The sequence below is a fragment of the Neophocaena asiaeorientalis genome, unplaced genomic scaffold (genome assembly GCF_003031525.2).
Source record: "Neophocaena asiaeorientalis asiaeorientalis breed wild unplaced genomic scaffold, Neophocaena_asiaeorientalis_V1.1 scaffold251, whole genome shotgun sequence".
Taxonomy (NCBI): Eukaryota; Metazoa; Chordata; class Mammalia; order Artiodactyla; family Phocoenidae; genus Neophocaena; species Neophocaena asiaeorientalis.
In genome coordinates this window covers 11,275,950-11,292,920 of record NW_020173377.1, presented here as the reverse complement: position 1 = coordinate 11,292,920, position 16,971 = coordinate 11,275,950, and the positions used below count along the sequence as shown (strand labels likewise).

At 45.9% G+C, this 16,971-nt stretch overlaps 1 protein-coding gene across 1 annotated transcript in view; it reads right to left on the bottom strand.

The window, feature by feature from the left end:
* Window positions 1-16,971, bottom strand: part of ATXN7 (ataxin 7) — a 99,627-nt gene that overhangs the window by 3,308 nt on the left and 79,348 nt on the right. Inside the window, exons 9-14 of the mRNA XM_024746364.1 lie at window positions 13,798-14,761; window positions 6,795-6,878; window positions 6,633-6,675; window positions 4,030-6,047; window positions 1,954-2,056; window positions 275-446 (exon numbers count right to left, since the gene is read on the bottom strand). Coding sequence (XP_024602132.1) covers window positions 5,953-6,047; window positions 6,633-6,675; window positions 6,795-6,878; window positions 13,798-14,761 — 1,186 coding nt within the window. The 3' untranslated portion in view covers window positions 275-446; window positions 1,954-2,056; window positions 4,030-5,952. The remainder of the gene's footprint in view (window positions 1-274; window positions 447-1,953; window positions 2,057-4,029; window positions 6,048-6,632; window positions 6,676-6,794; window positions 6,879-13,797; window positions 14,762-16,971) is intronic.

Below are 16,971 nucleotides of genomic sequence, written 5' to 3'. Positions count from 1 at the left end.
ATCTGCCGCCAAAGCCAGACTCACTGAAGATTTTAGCTATATCCCAATTATAAACTTAGTGAGTCAGAGGGGGAGAAGTGCTAGGAAGAAAGAAATACAAAACCAGATAAAGGTGATTAATAGGGCATGAGAGCTCTCTGCTATAGGGTGTCATAGAAGGCCTCTCTAGTACCGTGATACTTACAGAAAAAGGAGAGAGCGCCCACGAGAGCAATTATCGAGGGAAGAAAGTCGCTGGAGGTTTTCAACAGAGGAATGGACCAATTTGACCTACCTTTTAAGTGTCACCATGGCCCTGAGCTGCAGGGACGCTGGGGAGTGGTGGAATAAACTGTAGAGGCAGCCGGATTTGCTGAGAGAGGGGATCCCAGGCTTGCTGAATGGTGACCTTGACAAGAGCAGTTTTGGTAGAGCTGAGTTAAAAACAGAATGGGAGCTGGCTTTTACTGTAAAAAGGAAGGGGAGAGAAGTCTGAGGTTTTGATTCATTTTTTTAAGAGAGCATGTTTACATTGCTGATGGGAATGATTCATTAACATATTAGAGGAGAAAACACATGATCTCAGTGGATAATCTGTTGAAAATAACTTGAAACAAACATTCATTCATTAAAAACTTGAGTAAAACTACGAGTAATAACAGGTTGGGAAAGCAAAGCCCTCTTGCAAATGATATACTTAATGGCAAAGTATTAGAAGCACTGCCTTGAAAGTCAAGACAGTGGCAGCTGTCAGTACTGTACGGAAAGAGGGGCCACTGACAGTTTGCCAAGGAAGCAGGGACCAGAGCTGTGCTCTGACAGGAGCTTCCTGCAGGTGCTGTGGACTCTTAAAATGCGGGATGGATTTCTAAAAATGCTTATTTATAAAACCTTATTAACAATGATCACTGTAATTTCTTGAAGAAATTGGTAATATGGGGGCTTCCCTGATGGCGCAGTGGTTGTACCAAAAAAAAAAAAAAAAAAAAAAAAAAAAGAATATGCTCATTGCAAAAGAAATTCAGGATACTAAAGTGGACTTGCCTCGTCATTCTACCCTGCAGAGGTAATAACGCCTATTAATATTTTGATGAATATTCTCTATATTTAGTCCTATGCATATGTATTTTTTAATAGAAAATCAGAGTCTCTGTGTTAGCTTCAGAGTATCAGTTTGGAAGTGAAAATAAAATTGGAACCTAACACATTTCTTTTTAACATGGCCATATGGTATAGGAGAAATGAGCACTGGACACTGCAGCTGGAAAACCAAATCCTGATCCCAGCTCTCCTTGTGCTGGCTCTCTGATGCTGGGAGAAATTACTTCCTGGAGGAGAAAACCAGGCTTTCTTATGAGATTCATTTATATGAAAACATTACAAACTATAACACATGCACATTAATTACCATGAGTGTTGGCCGAAAGCTGTCACATAAAATTAATAAATTGGGCCATCTGAGCCATGTTTTATGGGAAAGACAGAATTTTTTAGAATTTTTTTGTATTTGACCACCTCATTGATGTTTTTCACTTATGTTTGTTACGTAGTAAAGACTACATAGAATGCTAATTTCAAACCCTGGTTCTCTGCTTTTTGACCAGTGGGGGTATTTTAAATCTTGATAAAATCCTCGTCGAGGAAGTTTTAGGTCCAGGCCCTTATTTCTCACAATTGCGGAAACAAAAGGTTCAGAAACCTAAAACAAGTCAGGGACGCCAAAGGAGGCTTCCTGAAGCTACCGAGCTGCAAACTGGTCACCGATGGGCAGCAACTGTCATCGGCCCCCTGACCCCCATACGTTTTTTAAGAAAAAAATATGTATGGTTGCCATCTAAAAATTGAAAGACAATTCAAAAATCACCTATTATCTAGCTTCTCTGGAAAAATGGACAGATCAGGTTAACTCTGAGCTCACGTTTCCAGGCCAGCCGAATGGCTAGCACGTCTCCTCCAGCAGGCCCTGTTTGTTACCTTACAGTATCTGCCTGGCTCCACTGCCATTTGAGTTTGTTGTCCTGGTCCCAGCCCCCTACTGTACACCTGGGGTTGATGATCAGCAGCCTCCGTTAATCACCTAGGAGAATCCATCCAAAGAATTAAAGTCTTAATTTTCTGGTTTTAATCATGAAGGGCACACATATCACAATATGAAAATAAGATTATCATCAAATGATAGTTCTATTTGCTAAGTGATAATAGCGCTAAAACACTTCCACTGTTTAGTCCCTTTTCAGTACTGATCAAAGTTGGCAACCTGTCACTTTTAGCAACCCTACTCTCATAATACACTATTCAAGTACAAAATGAAGTCACTGGGATGAACGATTTTGTCATTATTCTCTAAAACCGTAACATCTGTGCATCAAATTGATCCAGTGAAATAAGTATTTATAAGCTTTGTCAAATTTTGGTAATCTATTTCCTAAATGAGAAAAAACAGATCAATTTTTCATTTACTAGCAGTCTTTTAGGAGTGGAAATACTGTCTACAAGCATTTTTGTTATTAAGTGTCTGCACCTAACTTTTACCTAACCCAGTGGCTGCAAGGATAACCTACCTCATTTGTTCACGGAGCACACACAGCTGCAGTGCACGTAACGTTTTGTGACTGAACACAGGTAGTCTTCAGTAACCTGACCAGGCATTAACAGTAATTGATGGATGGAAGGTTTACTGACCATTAGCAAATCAATTGTATAATTAATTCTAAATTAATCCCTGGTGCTGTCTGAAACCTGTTTTTGAAGATTAATAGCTGATACTTGACATCTGTCGCCCTGATTACAGGGTAAAAAAGGGAGAGGGGCTGTGATAATCCTTCATCCTTCTAATTCTACACAAATTTGTAGTCGTTAGTAACTAACGTCACATCTCCACAACGGCTATGGGGGAAGTGACGTTACATGCCTGTCTGGAAAGCATGAAAGGCTCTAATTATCACTGGTTTTGGTTTCAAAACCATTTTGCATTATTCTTCTGTCTCGGAAGACCTACAAAGGGTATCAAGAATGTGGGTCAGTTTGGTCCAGGCCATTATAATAACCTTGAAGTGCACGGTACCTCTCGTCATTTGGAAATCTCCTGTAGTGGCATAATTTTCCCCGTGCAGATTGGATGTAAGAAATAAAAGGTACAACTTGCCAATGAATGATCAGCCTCCTGCCCGGCAACTACGTATCGTAAGTCCTGACACTGCCTCGGGGAAGGGACCACTTAGTCAAGACTACCAGTAGGTGGCGTCCTGACAACGGTACTAACCCTCTCTTTTAGAAGTTATCAGAGACCTGCTTTTCCAGAGTGTCTCTGCAATTAGTGGATTATCAACACTGGTATAACTCTACACTTGGTTTTGGAGGACTCAACTTTTCTTGAAGTGCTCTGGCATAGAGGCTTTTCTTTCATCTACACCTCAGGAACTTGGGGCCAAGATGAAGTCCACTGTTTGCTACTCCCTGGATCTCTCTCCTGGCCATTATGTTTCCACCCTCATTCAAAACACCTTTTCTTTGAAGCTGCTCACCAGCCAGCAATACCACCAACCCACTGTGCTCACTGCCCTCAGAACTGTAAGTTACCACGTCTCGTCCACTCCAGACCTGAGCAGCTGGCTCCGTCTTCCCCTCACCCTTCCCGACTCTGAAATGGACAACGTGTGCAGCAACAGCCTAGTTCCCTGGCCTTTAACTCCAGTGCTCTTTTCCTCTGCGCCACTTCCATCCACTGCCACGGGCTCACCCAGGTCCCAGGGATCACAAGCACCTCTGAACAGCTCTGCTTTTGAAACTGAAACCTGGAGTGCCCCTTGGACTCTATTATCCTATTCCTATCCAAAAGTGCTGTGCCACCATCATAACTCTGGATCGGCCTTGTACACAGTCCTTCTTCATTACTGGCTATATCAAATTGAACATGGACTTTGCTCTGTAACTCTGAACAAATCACTTAACTGGTCTGATCACAGACAAGTTGCCTGGAAGGAGGATGGTAAGACGTAACAAGAGGGAAACTGCAAATACCACTTCACTAGGGGGCCAGCATGGACTTACACGGCAGCTCCCAGTTCTTCGTTGAAAACCCAGGCGAGGCCATCACTTAGCCACACTCATACTTCTTAATGCTTTGGCAATCTCCCTGCCCAGGTTCTTCTAACTTTTCATCTCAATACCGATTCCAGTTATCCTGGAGAAAGCAGAAGAAAAAAAATACCTAAGTGGGTTGATGGGTTGATAATTAAGACAGAGTCAACTGTCTGAACTTCTAACTCAACCAACTCAACTTCATCCTTCTCTGTCTTCCCTGATCTGATTTTCTACTCTTCAGTACCGCTTCTCCATCTGTCTTTACTACAATACTCTCTTCTCCAGGGTTTCGTCTTGGGCTGCCTTCCCTCTCTGGGCCATGGAGCATGGGCTTCGTTTGTGAAATCCTGGAAACGGAACATAAAATGTGGGGTGGTGCCTGTGCCTGTCAGAAGAACCTATGATTTCTTCCATGTGATTCTAAGCGTCTATTGGAAGGGGCGGGGGGGGGGGGAAGACTTTAGAACCACTGATCTGACAGACCTGAATTCAAAGCCTGGCAATACCCCTACTCATTGTGGGGCCTTAGGCAAGACACCGACCTTTTTGGAAGTTCCTCATCAGTATGATTAGGATCAAAGTACCAACTCTATTCGGGGCTGTGTGAGAGAGAAGGTAGATAAAGTGCTTGCTACCATATCTGGCACATGAGGCCTTCAAGTTGATGAGTATTATTTTAACTAATGATAAGCCAGACAGCTACCTATTTTTCCTAGGTGAACTCATCCACTCCCAGTGAAAGACAACCCTCCAATTCTGTTTAGGCTCAGACCTCTCTCATAAGCTCCAGACTACACAAATAGCCACTGGGTAGTACCCCTGAATTTCCCATGGGCAACTCAAATTCATTAGAGTATGTTCTCCCTTCTCTATGGCCATACCACGTATTTCATGTTAAGGCTCCTCAACCAGTTTGGCCAAGCTAGAAATCTCTATAAAGTTCTGTTAGACTCACTCTTCCCTTGAATGTTCAATACAATGAGACCTCAAGTCCTATTGGTTCTACCTTTAAGAGATCTCTGGCATCTGTCCCCACTTTATCCACATGGTCACTGCCTTAGTTTGGAACCTTAACAGCTCTTACCTGGATCACTGCAACAGCTTTATGAATGACTTTTGTCCCAAGGTTCTCACCTGTCCATTCTGTCTTCCACATATATTGGAGGGCCCTACGTGACGGGGATGTTAAGAAATTATTGAATTGTAAGTGTTCGATTTCTCCCCTCCCCCCGAAAACTTTCTCTTTGGCTGATGGTCTCACCCTCCCCTGGAAGAGATCCTCTGCCAGTGCCACCTCTGTTCCATGAGCTCCGATTATGGAAAGTGAAGATAACAGGTGCAAGAATCACAGCCTTACCAGGCGAAAGACCCGTTTCAGTCCCACTAGCAACAGGAGCAAGCGTTTCTTATGAGAAAGGGAGGACTGAGAGAGCAGAAAGTGGAGTAAGAAGGGGGAGGACCCTAGGCTTGATGTAGGGGAGAGCCCTGTGATGAGGACTTGGGGGTTGGGGTTGGGGGCTGAAGACAGAGTTTGAGGCCAGGGTGAAAACGTGAGAAAGAGGGACAGAGATTTAGGTGCTTCTTTGATTTGCCAGAGTCACCACTAAAGATGTGAACGACTATTATTATTTCTGCATGTGCTGGGACGGGACCATGAAAACCTCTGGGCTCTGACAGTTACATCTGGTTAAACTGCATGTTCCTGAGGATGAAGGCCCCATCATGACATTTAAGGTCCTTGACCATCTGGCGCCAACTTCTCCCACCCTGTCCGCCCCTCCCTTCCAGCAAGCTTCACCCAGTTCGCCCTCCAGTCTGCATTTCTTCACACCTGTGTCAGCCCAGCGTGCTCCCTCTGCCTAGAATGGCCTCACCCTGCCTTTCTGCTGGTCACTTCCCACAGGCCAGCATCCAAAACTGCCAACCCCCATTCCACGAACTGGGATAGCCTCCTGCTGTCCAGGGCCAGGTTATCTGCAAGAGAGCTGAAGCAAAAAGCGTAAAGAGATTGAGTGATTGAACCTTTTCCTTGAGTGAAGGTTAAGGAGGACATCCGAAGTGAAAGGAGTTATCCACAGGGAACTTAATCAAGAATGAGTCTGAGCCGTCGGCTGATCTAAGGACTGAACGGGAGTCCACGGGGCAGGGCAGCGGGGACTTCAAGCCAGCCTCACTCCTTCCTGTAATGTATATGCACCTTTACTCCAGTACACAAATCCACTACTTCCTTCATTGTCTTAAGCAACAAAAATAATTTGTAATTTATAAGAGCGATTTGCAAATGGTAAAACCGGCCGAACTTCTAGAGGTGAAAGATTATGCTGTGCCTAATATCAAAATGTACCGCCAGGGAGGGAGGTCTGTAAAAGCAAGGAAGAAACCAGACCAGCTCTGGTTAAAAAACTTACCTCTCTCCTCAGCGTTCTGTAATAACTTAAATGGGAAAGGAATCTGAAAAACAACGGATACTTGTGTAACTGAATCACTATGCTGTACACCTGAAACTAACACATTGTTAATTATACTCTAATACAAAATAAAAGTTTTAAAAAAACACACAAAAAACTTACCTCTCTCCTCAGCGTTCTGTAATAACTTAAATGGGAAAGGAATCTGAAAAACAACGGATACTTGTGTAACTGAATCACTATGCTGTACACCTGAAACTAACACATTGTTAATTATACTCTAATACAAAATAAAAGTTTTAAAAAAACACACAAAAAACTTACCTCTAATGAAAACTGACCACATGCCATCAAACAGTACAAAGAGAATGTATTTCTCAATCTATCAACTTCCCTTTGTTGACAAACCTACAGGGCAAGAATACAGTAGTGTTCACTGTTTACCCGGTTATTAATTTACCCAAGGCAAGCCTTTGTGCCCACGAACAGAAACATCCTAAGCCCTCAGAACCTTTTAGGTGGTCTGGAAGGGAAGCTGAGCTTCATAAGGGTGTCTGATGCTACAAATGAAGAAAAGTCAGACTAGATTGAAAAGGGTTTAGTATCACAACGAGGCAGAAACATGTAAAATATTTCATGCAGCCAACCTTGTTTATTGAGAAATCCTGGTTTTATTGCCCGTTAACATGTTTGCTCCACAAACTAATTTCTCATAAAGCAAAGCACAACTTTTTCTTATAAATAGTATAAATTATTTTATTTACAGAACTTGTTACAAAACAAATAGACTATTATATTTCTTCTCTTTTAAATATCCAAAGTAATTTTCTATCCCTTGACATTTGTTCATGTTCTATACAGCAGCCAACACAAAGTCCAGCTGAGATGCTCTTGATTATGTGTACAAATGATCAACCTATTCACACATTTTAACACAGGAGATTGCTTTTATAACCAAGCTCAAAAACAGAAAACAAACAAAAAAACACAGCAAAATGCTTTCAAGGCCCTACATTCACACTGACAGTATGTAGTGCTCATTTAAATGATCTGAAAATGTAAAAGGTTTTGCACAAAATGTAAAAATGATTATTTTCTGCTAAACAATGAAACTTTTAACAATCATTTTCCAAAGCCCAACTTTTTCCCCCGCAGGACAGAATGGGAGATATTAAGAAATTCCTTGGCAACAGAACTCTCGCAGGAAGACAGCTGCCTTTATAAGTTACATTTTTCAAATTATACATTTTTTTCAGTGTTCTCAGAGGTACTTTGTATATTTTTGGAATACAAAATATTTTAAATATTCTATTTTAAACTCTGCATTTCATGAGTGAATAACAAAACAGACACATTGTGTAAGTTGCTGGCTGACAAGAAGATTTGTAACCCTTGGTGCCACCGGGCAATCCATCACCAGTTGAATTCCTGTGAACCAAAAGGTCTTAATTTTAAAATACCTTATAAAATTACCAGCATTTGGTGGTTTTCGACTCCTCCCCTAACATTTTAGTAACAATATTTTGGTGGAAAAAGCAAACTCCAAAAGTTCAACTGAACATTCAAGTCTTTTTAAAGTATCTGTCTAAGCTTAAAACTAGGTTCAGGCACTTTCAGTTTTTTTTTTTTGTTTTTTTTTTTTCCCCATTAGTTTTAATCACATCACATACTAACACACATGCACTCAGGGCGCGTGCACACGCGCGCGCGCGCGCGCGCACACACACACACACACACACTCTCTCACACATAAAACACTAACAAAAGAAAAGCAGTGTGTCACTTATTACGTGTAGTCTATTGGGAAATCAGGCAACTAGGGAGAAGCAATGCCCACTTCATCTGTATGAATCCACTCCCAAGACACTGAAAGGGACAAAAAGACTTTCACAGAACAGAGGCATCCCTTAAACCGTAAAGGAGGCAGGTTCTAGAACTATTGGCTTGGCAGTGAACCACTTCAAATTATAAAAAGGTATTCACTTTTATTAATTAATAAATAAATACTAGATGATCTCAATTGTACCAAAACAGGATATCCGAAAAAAAGACCTGTGCAAAAATACATATTTAAATATGTACAATTCATTTTTAACAAAATATGTCTTCTCAAATAGGGATACTTCCATATTTATAATAGAACAAGAAATTCCAAAATAAAGATACAAAAGTAGGTTTTGTATAATTCTTTGTTCATCATTGCAGCACTTTTTTTTTTTTTTTTTTTTTGTAGGTTAAGAAAACTGCAGGAGTTGTCATGAAATTCTAGTGGAAAGAATATAAAAATTATCTTGGTTTTAAATTGATACCAAAGTCTGTCTAGAAACAACCCAACCACTGCAAATTTGGTTTTTGCAAGTTAATTTAATTCAAAAAAATACTTGTACTCCCGTGTTTTAAATGGTCTTAATTGTTCACCATAATAAAAAGTAGTTGTAGGAGAAAATACAATATTTGAACAACAGTCTAAAATTTAATAGCACTGTTTAGGTCTGTTTGTGGCAGGCGGAATCCAAAATGGCTAATTTCCTAATCCCGATGCTCTGTGTACTACCGGGAGACAATAATGAAATTTCAATTAAAACCTCAGCCTAAGAAATCAAATGATCAAGACTCGCTAATCTAAATATCTACATTATTCTGCATCAACCTGCTAGCGTGGATCCTATTCACATCTTTCGGAACAACATGATCTGTCTATAAATTCCATCACTAAAAGCAACTTTATTTATAACCATCAAGTCCCCTTGGCTCTGAAAATAAATTCTACCCATACCCCATTGCACTTGTCACCAAGGAATCAACTAAGTACGTTCTGATTCCCTCTTACCTCCTTCTCTCCATCTCCTGGGATGAACAACCAGACTGACCTCTCCTAACGACACCAAACTGGCCCATCCGTGCTTTCTTCTTATACAAGCTCTCTTACAGTATCATTTTTAAAACATTTACTGACTGATTGCATAATAGGTGAACAAGATACTGTTCTCCCCTTCCTTTAAAAAGAAAATCAATATTTTACATCAATTTATAGCTAAAGTATCTGAATAAAGTTTTTGTTACCTTACATAATAAGAATAGTTCTGTAGCAATTCACATTATTAGGCTGGTAACCAAGTATTTATTCATTCTACCTGTTGTTGACTTAAAATTCCCTGAAACTGAAGTTTGTAACCCAAGAATTGTAAGGAAAACGGATGCACTGACTGGCTCTGTCCCAGCCCTGCCCAGGGCCATGATCAGAACCTTGGGAACTTTACCCTGTGTTCGGCAACTTCGTGTGTTCTTCTAAGCAAAAGTGCCCGGTTCTCCTTTCAGGAGCTGTGGTGGTGGAATCATCTGTTAAAGAGCTCCAGCTCATCCCCTCAAATTCAAGGACACCTTCTCAATCAGTGCTGTCTGAACCTATCAAGCTCTTTCTTTTGGGATGGGGTACTGGAAACACTATCCCGGAGGGTCTCTGAAACTCTCCATGAGATGGCAGGCGTAAATCCCCAGAAAGGAGGTGTGACTAGCAGACACTACACATGCCTCCCGCCATCTCCGCATGGGCAGGTGTGCGCAGTCACCAGCGCCCCTCCCTGGGTGCCTGCTCCCCATGACAACGGCATCCACATTAACATGTGTAGAGGCAGGAAGGGGTGTGTAGACCCACACGGTATGGGGAGTGCTCCAAGCGGAAATTGACACTTAGTCCCAGGACAGTATCCAAAGAAGAGGTTGCGGGCAATGCACCGAGTGCCTTGGAAACATTTAAAGTATATCAGTGACTTTGTGAACGACAGAGTCTGCTGCATCCCAACTATTTCACGTTACAAAGGCAATTTGTAAAAACAGGAGACTGGGCAGGACAACCAACCTAACTGTATACGGTTTAACATGAAAACAAAGGTTAAAAAAAAATTCAATCTCTTTGGAAATCTTGGAAAATTTTCCCCCATAGTGATTTCTGTCTACCTCCCCACCCACCAGAATTTGGCTTTCCATTATCAAAATTGTTTGCATTTTCATTTTTTTTAAAAAAAAAAAAAAAAATCACACAATTGCTTCTGTACCATGAAAAGTAAGCCTCTAAACTGGTGTACACTTGCTCTCTGGCCATCAATGGCTTTAAACCAGTTTGTACGTTAGAAACTTCTGACGGCTTCTGATCCCAAATTACTTGCAAAAGGCTGGGCAAAAACACAGGCTCTTTTGTCATGGTGCCTCTCACTGACGTCCATATACCATTCCCGGCACCTGCTATAAAAACCTAGCTGCAGACCCCCTTTCTCCAGAGGGCTGCTTGGGGTGCAGCTCTGCTCGCCCCTGGGAGGTGTCTCCAGTTAAGGTGCCTGACTGCTGGAGAGGGACCTACAGACGACAGGGTGAGGAAAGAACTAGGCAGGGAGAGGAGGGAGGGAGAAAAGTCTACAGTCACGCTCTTGCCAAGACACTCTCGCCAGCCAACCTCCTCCAAGAGTGGCTCCGTGAAATACTGCAGGTTCAACGAGACAGGAACTTCTCACAGATTGTAGCAAGTAGTCCAGACCACTCTAACACTGATAAAAGCATTTCGGTGGCTGGACTTGATCCAGTGTCCTTTACGAGTACTCACTGCTACAGACAAAGCTTCAGGGACATCCTCGTTAAAACAACAGCCCGGCAGATTTCTACCCTCGAGGCCCACAGGAGGTTGGGAAAACAGACTCAAAGGCATCGTGGAGTCCAGAGTGCTGAGTGGAGGTGTAACTTGTCGTCAAAAGTGTCCAGATTATTCCTCCCCGTGCTATTTTCAGCTGTCAGGGACGTGCCTTTGGCTTTCAAAAAAGAGGGGGTGGGGAGACAACGAAAGGTAAGTAAGCTGCTGTACACGGCCCCGCCCTGATTTCTAAACAAGGTACTCCCGAGGCCACTGCGTCTCCAACCGACTGGGCAATGCCAGGAGCAGGCAGCTCTAGAATTTGGCTTTAGCTTTCAAAAGCCTTCTGTGCCCTGGGGCACAATCCTTCTAAAAGACTGGCTTTTAGAAAACTGTCCAGAAGAGAAGCAGCCTGGGTTTCTAGCTCAGAGAAAAGGCTCACATGTTTGCCTTTTGGTTCTATTTACTGATGCTGTTTCCTTGAAGGTATTCCAGGTTGTCAACTGAGACGTGAACAAGGTCAAATGGGCCACCACACAGGTGTGAAAACTCACACCCAAGGCCGCGCTGAGGCGGGGAGAGGGGACTCTGGCCTTCACAGTCCCACAGTGAGCTATTTTTAGGTCCTTGGTGGCAGAGCCCAAGAATCAACTCGGGGGCTGGGCTCACACCCAGCCCCATCTCCTAGGCTCCCCAGCAGGTCCCACTGATTCCGCTGTTGAGGGGATTCCAACCAGTTCAGTTATCTCTGCTTTAAAATCCGCTCCGTGGAGAACGGCGAGCTCAGGTCCCTACTGGTCTAAGAAGCAGCCTTCTTTACAGCATTTGGAGTCATGGGTCCCTTTGATAGTCTGAAGAAAGCTACAGGATCCCTCTTGCAGATAAATGATCACAGACGTAAAAATACGCAAGGTTCATCCATCCTCTGATCTGTAGCCATGGCCCCTAGAATCTGTGCAGCATAACAGAAAGTATGCCACTGCAGAGGAAATCTTTCTCAAATACAAACTTAACACGAAACTGCTTTTGAGGAAAAGAACCCAAACTTAGGCTGTTTGTCCTAGTGGGACACAGTCGCCCACCCCCACCCCCCCCAGACGGTGGAAATCAGAGGTGGCAAACTGGCAGCTCACGAGCCAAACTTCGCTGGCAAACGTGTGGGCTTCTCCAGATCAAAACAAAAGGAAAAACTACAGAGCTTTAGAAAATGGTCAAATTTCTCACGCAAGTCCAGATCAGCAGTTTCTCTTTGCAACTGGTAACAAGCGTCTGGGAGCAGCCGCTCTGTGTAGATGAGACTCCCACTCCCCCAATCCCCACAGACACTGTCACTCCCTGCCGCACCCGCCCTGCCTCTTCCTCGCCTTCTGACACTGGCGGGCGGTAAGGTCCGCAGCGGCGTCTACGTGAAGACGGCGTGCTCAGTGACACTGGCGTGGGCATCCCTCCTGGGATTCATGTGCATCAGGAAACTACACCCAGAAGGGAGTCATTAAGGGATGGATTCTTACAGTGTGTGCACTGCGTTTTTATGCTTATCGTTAAACTAGAAGGAATAACTACAAATCGAGAAGGTTTCACTTGTCCAGGAACCCCTGTTCAAAGAGACCCAAACAACACACGAAGAAGCCCATATGTATTTGTGGCTCAGAGAGAACTGAGGCAGCTGCTACCTAAATGCATGCATAATCGTTTTCCCCATGCCTTTGGCACCGAGCATTAACTCACACACATACTGGAGGGAAACGCCTATCACGTGAGCAAACTTCTTGGTATTTTCTGGAAAAGTTCTAGCCTGGCATTTAAGTTCAGTTTTGAAGATGAGGAAGGGAAAAAAACAAAACAAAACAAAAAAGAGGCTCACATTTTAAAGTAGGGCTCTGGGGGTGACACCGCTGAAATTCCTGCTTGTAAGCAAGGACAGGAGGTATCCTGCTGAATGAAATAACAAGATGAGAGAGGACCTGGACAGGCGAGAAAGGAAGCTGGAGGAAGCGGCCACAGAAGGGAAGGCCAGGAGGAAACAGCAGCAGGGGGAAGAGTGGGGAAAAGACAAGGTAGCGCCCGAGAAAGCCATGGTCAGCAATGAATCCGAAGGCCAGAGAGCCCTCCTCTACAAGTGGGTCACGTTCAGATTTTTTTCAATCTGTTAACTTAAACAAGATTTTAATCTTCTGCTCTGCCCACAGTAAATGCTGTTTTCCTGCCTCCTCGGAAAACAGGGAGGAGGAAAAACAGGGAGAGAATTAACAAGGAAATTAAAATTCTGAAATTCTTTGATGGGAAAAATATTAAACGGTCTCTTTCAAATTTAAATCATCCCTTTCTAAATCAGTTTGATTTTAGCCCAGCTTTCTTCAGAAAAACACACTGAAGGACTGCTCTCCGGGAAACACGGCCTGCCGGCCTCGGGGAGGGGTCTGCCGTCACGCACGAGATGGTGTCCGCAGCACTTGCTGCCGAAACGCACTTGTCGTGGCCTCCTCACCCAGGAGCGTCCTCCGAGTCATCACAGAGTCAGGCAGAGAGGAGCCTGTTTGACCTCCGTCCGGCCATCAACTCATCCTTTTCTTAAAAGACCCCATGAAGCCGGACATTGGCTTTTAGGCAAACCCACCAACCCGACCACACAGATCTCCGAGCTGACGAAAGATCTCAAGGGAGGGGCCACGGGCCTCCCCACGGGGCTCCCAGGCCCTGTCCTACCTGATGCAGGAGGGAGCTGTTTGCCAGTCCTGGCGGCCCCGGGCTGGGGCCCGCGTGCTTCACGTGGACGTTGTTCAGGGCCGGCAGTTTGGCCACCTTGGTGGGCTTGCCGCTGCTGCTGTTGATGCCGCTCGAGCCGGGCGAGCACTTTCTTTTCTTGCCTAGGAGCTTGTCCAGAGGAGTGTGCGGGTGGGAGCAGGCGCCGTGAGAGCTGACGGGCAGCTCGCCGGCCTGGTGCACGAAGGGGCCAAGGGAGAGTGTGGAGTCGCCGCTGTTCACCATCACGCTCATCCTCTTGATGGACTCGCCGGGGCTCCCGCCGGGGGCGCCCCGCCCGGGCTGCTCGTGCCGGCCGCTCACTGAGTTCGCTTTGCCGGCCACGCAGTTGAGGCCGATGCCGTGGGGAGAGGCTACCGCCGTGGGGTGGGGAGGCCCAGGGTGAGCCACACAGTTTTTCCTAAAAGACTCCATGGAATGAGAAGAGGGGGAGGGGGAGGGGACTACCAGCGGGGAAGTGTTTTTGCGTTTCTTTCCTGAGCCGCCGCTGCCGGCACTGCTACTCGCGTGGTGACAGTTAGTGCTGTTACCAGAAGGCTCCTTGGGCCTTAAAGACTTGCTAGATTTCAACTTCTGAGGTTTCCTGGCCATGGGGGAGGAGGGCACGCAGGACAGGCCGGAGGGCGTGCAGGGGGAGGGCGAGGAGGAGGACACCTGTCTGGACTGCATGCTGCACGCGGGATCCACGGCCCCGGAGGCGGCGGGCTGTGCGTTCAGTGTGGTTCCATGAGCTGGTACCGACTTGCTACTGGGGGAGATGCAGGAGGACGAGAGCGGGGCAGGGGAGGGAGATACGGTGGCTGCCGCCAGGCAGCTGACCCCACAGTGTGATGTCGGCACAGAGTTTGTCCGGTGAGGAACACGTGTGGAGACGGGCAATGCGGTACTGGGCACTGGCGGGATCTTCCTGCGAAACAAAAGAGGGCCTGAGCAACGTCCACCACTGCCCTTCGTGGAAACTTTCAGAAGGACACCCCCTTCACCTCGGGCACTGAACACACCCCTTGGTCACAGGGATCGCGCTGAGATGCTGGGCCACACAGAGGGTCGCTTTTCCCCTTCAAATTCTTAATGGCTTCCTGCGCTCTGAGAACAACGGCCTGTAAGGCCGTGCACCTCACCGGTGCTGCAGCCGCAGGCACGTAACCCGCACCCTCCCATCCGGCACCCCGAACTCCGTGATCCTGGCTACTGATCTTCCTTCAGCTCCGAGAACGGGTCGTGAAGCGAGACCCTGGGTATCTTCTGCCTACAGCACTCTCACCCCAACTTCTGCTCACACTCCCGTTTCAGCCCCCATCATCACTTTCTTAGGAAACCTTCCCTGACCGTCCTGACTCGCTTCGTTCCTGCACTGCCCCCTGTTCCCAGACTCTGGAAGACTCTGGCAAGTTTTAACGTGTGACCGATGATCACTGTCTAGCATCTCCGCAGACGGAGCGATCCACAGCTGATTTACCACTGTCCATCCAGCACGGTGCCTGGCACACAGAAGACGCTCAAATGCTGGGACAACTCATGAGAGAACGAGGAAAAAGGAAGGGCACAGCTAGTTAATAACAACTGCTAGGTCCCAGCTACTGGCCTGAGAGCCTGTACAAGGGAACAAAGCCCCCAAATCTCAGGGGGACTTCTGGTCACGGTGCGCTCACAGTGTATTCTGTCTATAATATTTGGGTAAAGTATGTATTCAAACAGTCAAACCAGGAAGAACCCCCCCACCCCGCCGCCCTCACCCCGGCTTTTATTTTAGCTCCGATTTTTAAAATGTGACGGCACCAAAATCTCAGAAACGCCTGTGGCATAATGAACACTGAGATGGCAAAACAGCAAACGGCCTGACTGGAAGCCAAGTGCCAAGACTGCGCGGCTCCCGGCCTCCACGGGCAGCTCTGGCTGATCCGGGAGCCGTACCAGCGGGGGCCGGGTTCCTCATCCTTCAAGTGAGAGCGCTGGCCTAGACTGCTGCCCAAGGGCTTTCCACATGCGTTTTGAGAAGGACTATAGTTATTAATAAACAGAATCAACAACTGCAAGTGTGCGCCCCAGTCTTAAATCTCCCACTCAAAAGTGTGGCTCTGGCCCTAAGTCAGTGCTTCCCAACTGTGTCTGCACATCAGAATCATCTGTGGAGTTCAGGCCACACCCAGACGGGCCACACCAGAATCTCGGGGTGGGGTCCAGGCGTTAGTAAGTTCCAAATCTCTCCAGGAGACTCCAGCCAAGGTTGAGAAGCCGGCCTCTACCCCCATGCTACTCACGAAGGGTAAGCACTGACATTACCTGAGAGGCTTACTAGAGATGCTGAGTCCCTGGGCCTCACCCCAGACCTCCTTCCTCGTGGTGTGTATCTCAACAAGATCCCCAGGGCAACGGCACCTGTGAGAAGCTCTGCTCGAAACGCAGCACAGGGGCTCCGGCTCCCTGGGCGCAGTGGCTTCTCATAGCCACCAGGTGGCTTAGGAAGACGGGCCTAAGGGCCAGGCTGCTACAACCAAATCCTGTGAAAAGGAAAGGCTTCCACAGGGGCAGGGATGTGGACCTCTCTGGATGATATGACCGGTTTCTCTTAAAAAAGCTCTTTTAAGTCATTTCTTACCTTCTGCATAAAGAAGAGACAAAAAAAGAAGAGGTAGTCATATTGACCTCTGTTTGCACACATGAACTCAGAGACACAAGCAACTGATAAAACTGCTTCTGTCTGTGAGGAGTGGGTAGAAAACAGAGGAGTATGGGGGCCAGGGGGACTAAACCTTTTCACTGTACGCCTCTTTATATTCATGTTTCCTTTTTTAACCAAGTGACTTTATTACCAATCTAAAAAATTAATTAGAAAAAGGAAAACCCAAACCACAAAACCTTTGACAGTCATCCCAGCCCCTCCTTAGGGAAAGTGCAATAGTCGTCCCCAGTCACAGCACGCAAGCAGCGGACAGAGCTCACAGGAGCTTGCAAACCGCCTTTCCGGTCGTGGCCATGCTCCAGAGGAAGAGCTGGTCTACTTTCACTGCTGCCCAGAGACTCCACACACTGAAGATAACGTACTTCACTGCCAGGCTCAAATGGCACCTCCACTTATCCCGAAGTTAACCACAGTAACTCAAGGGTAAGGGGCTG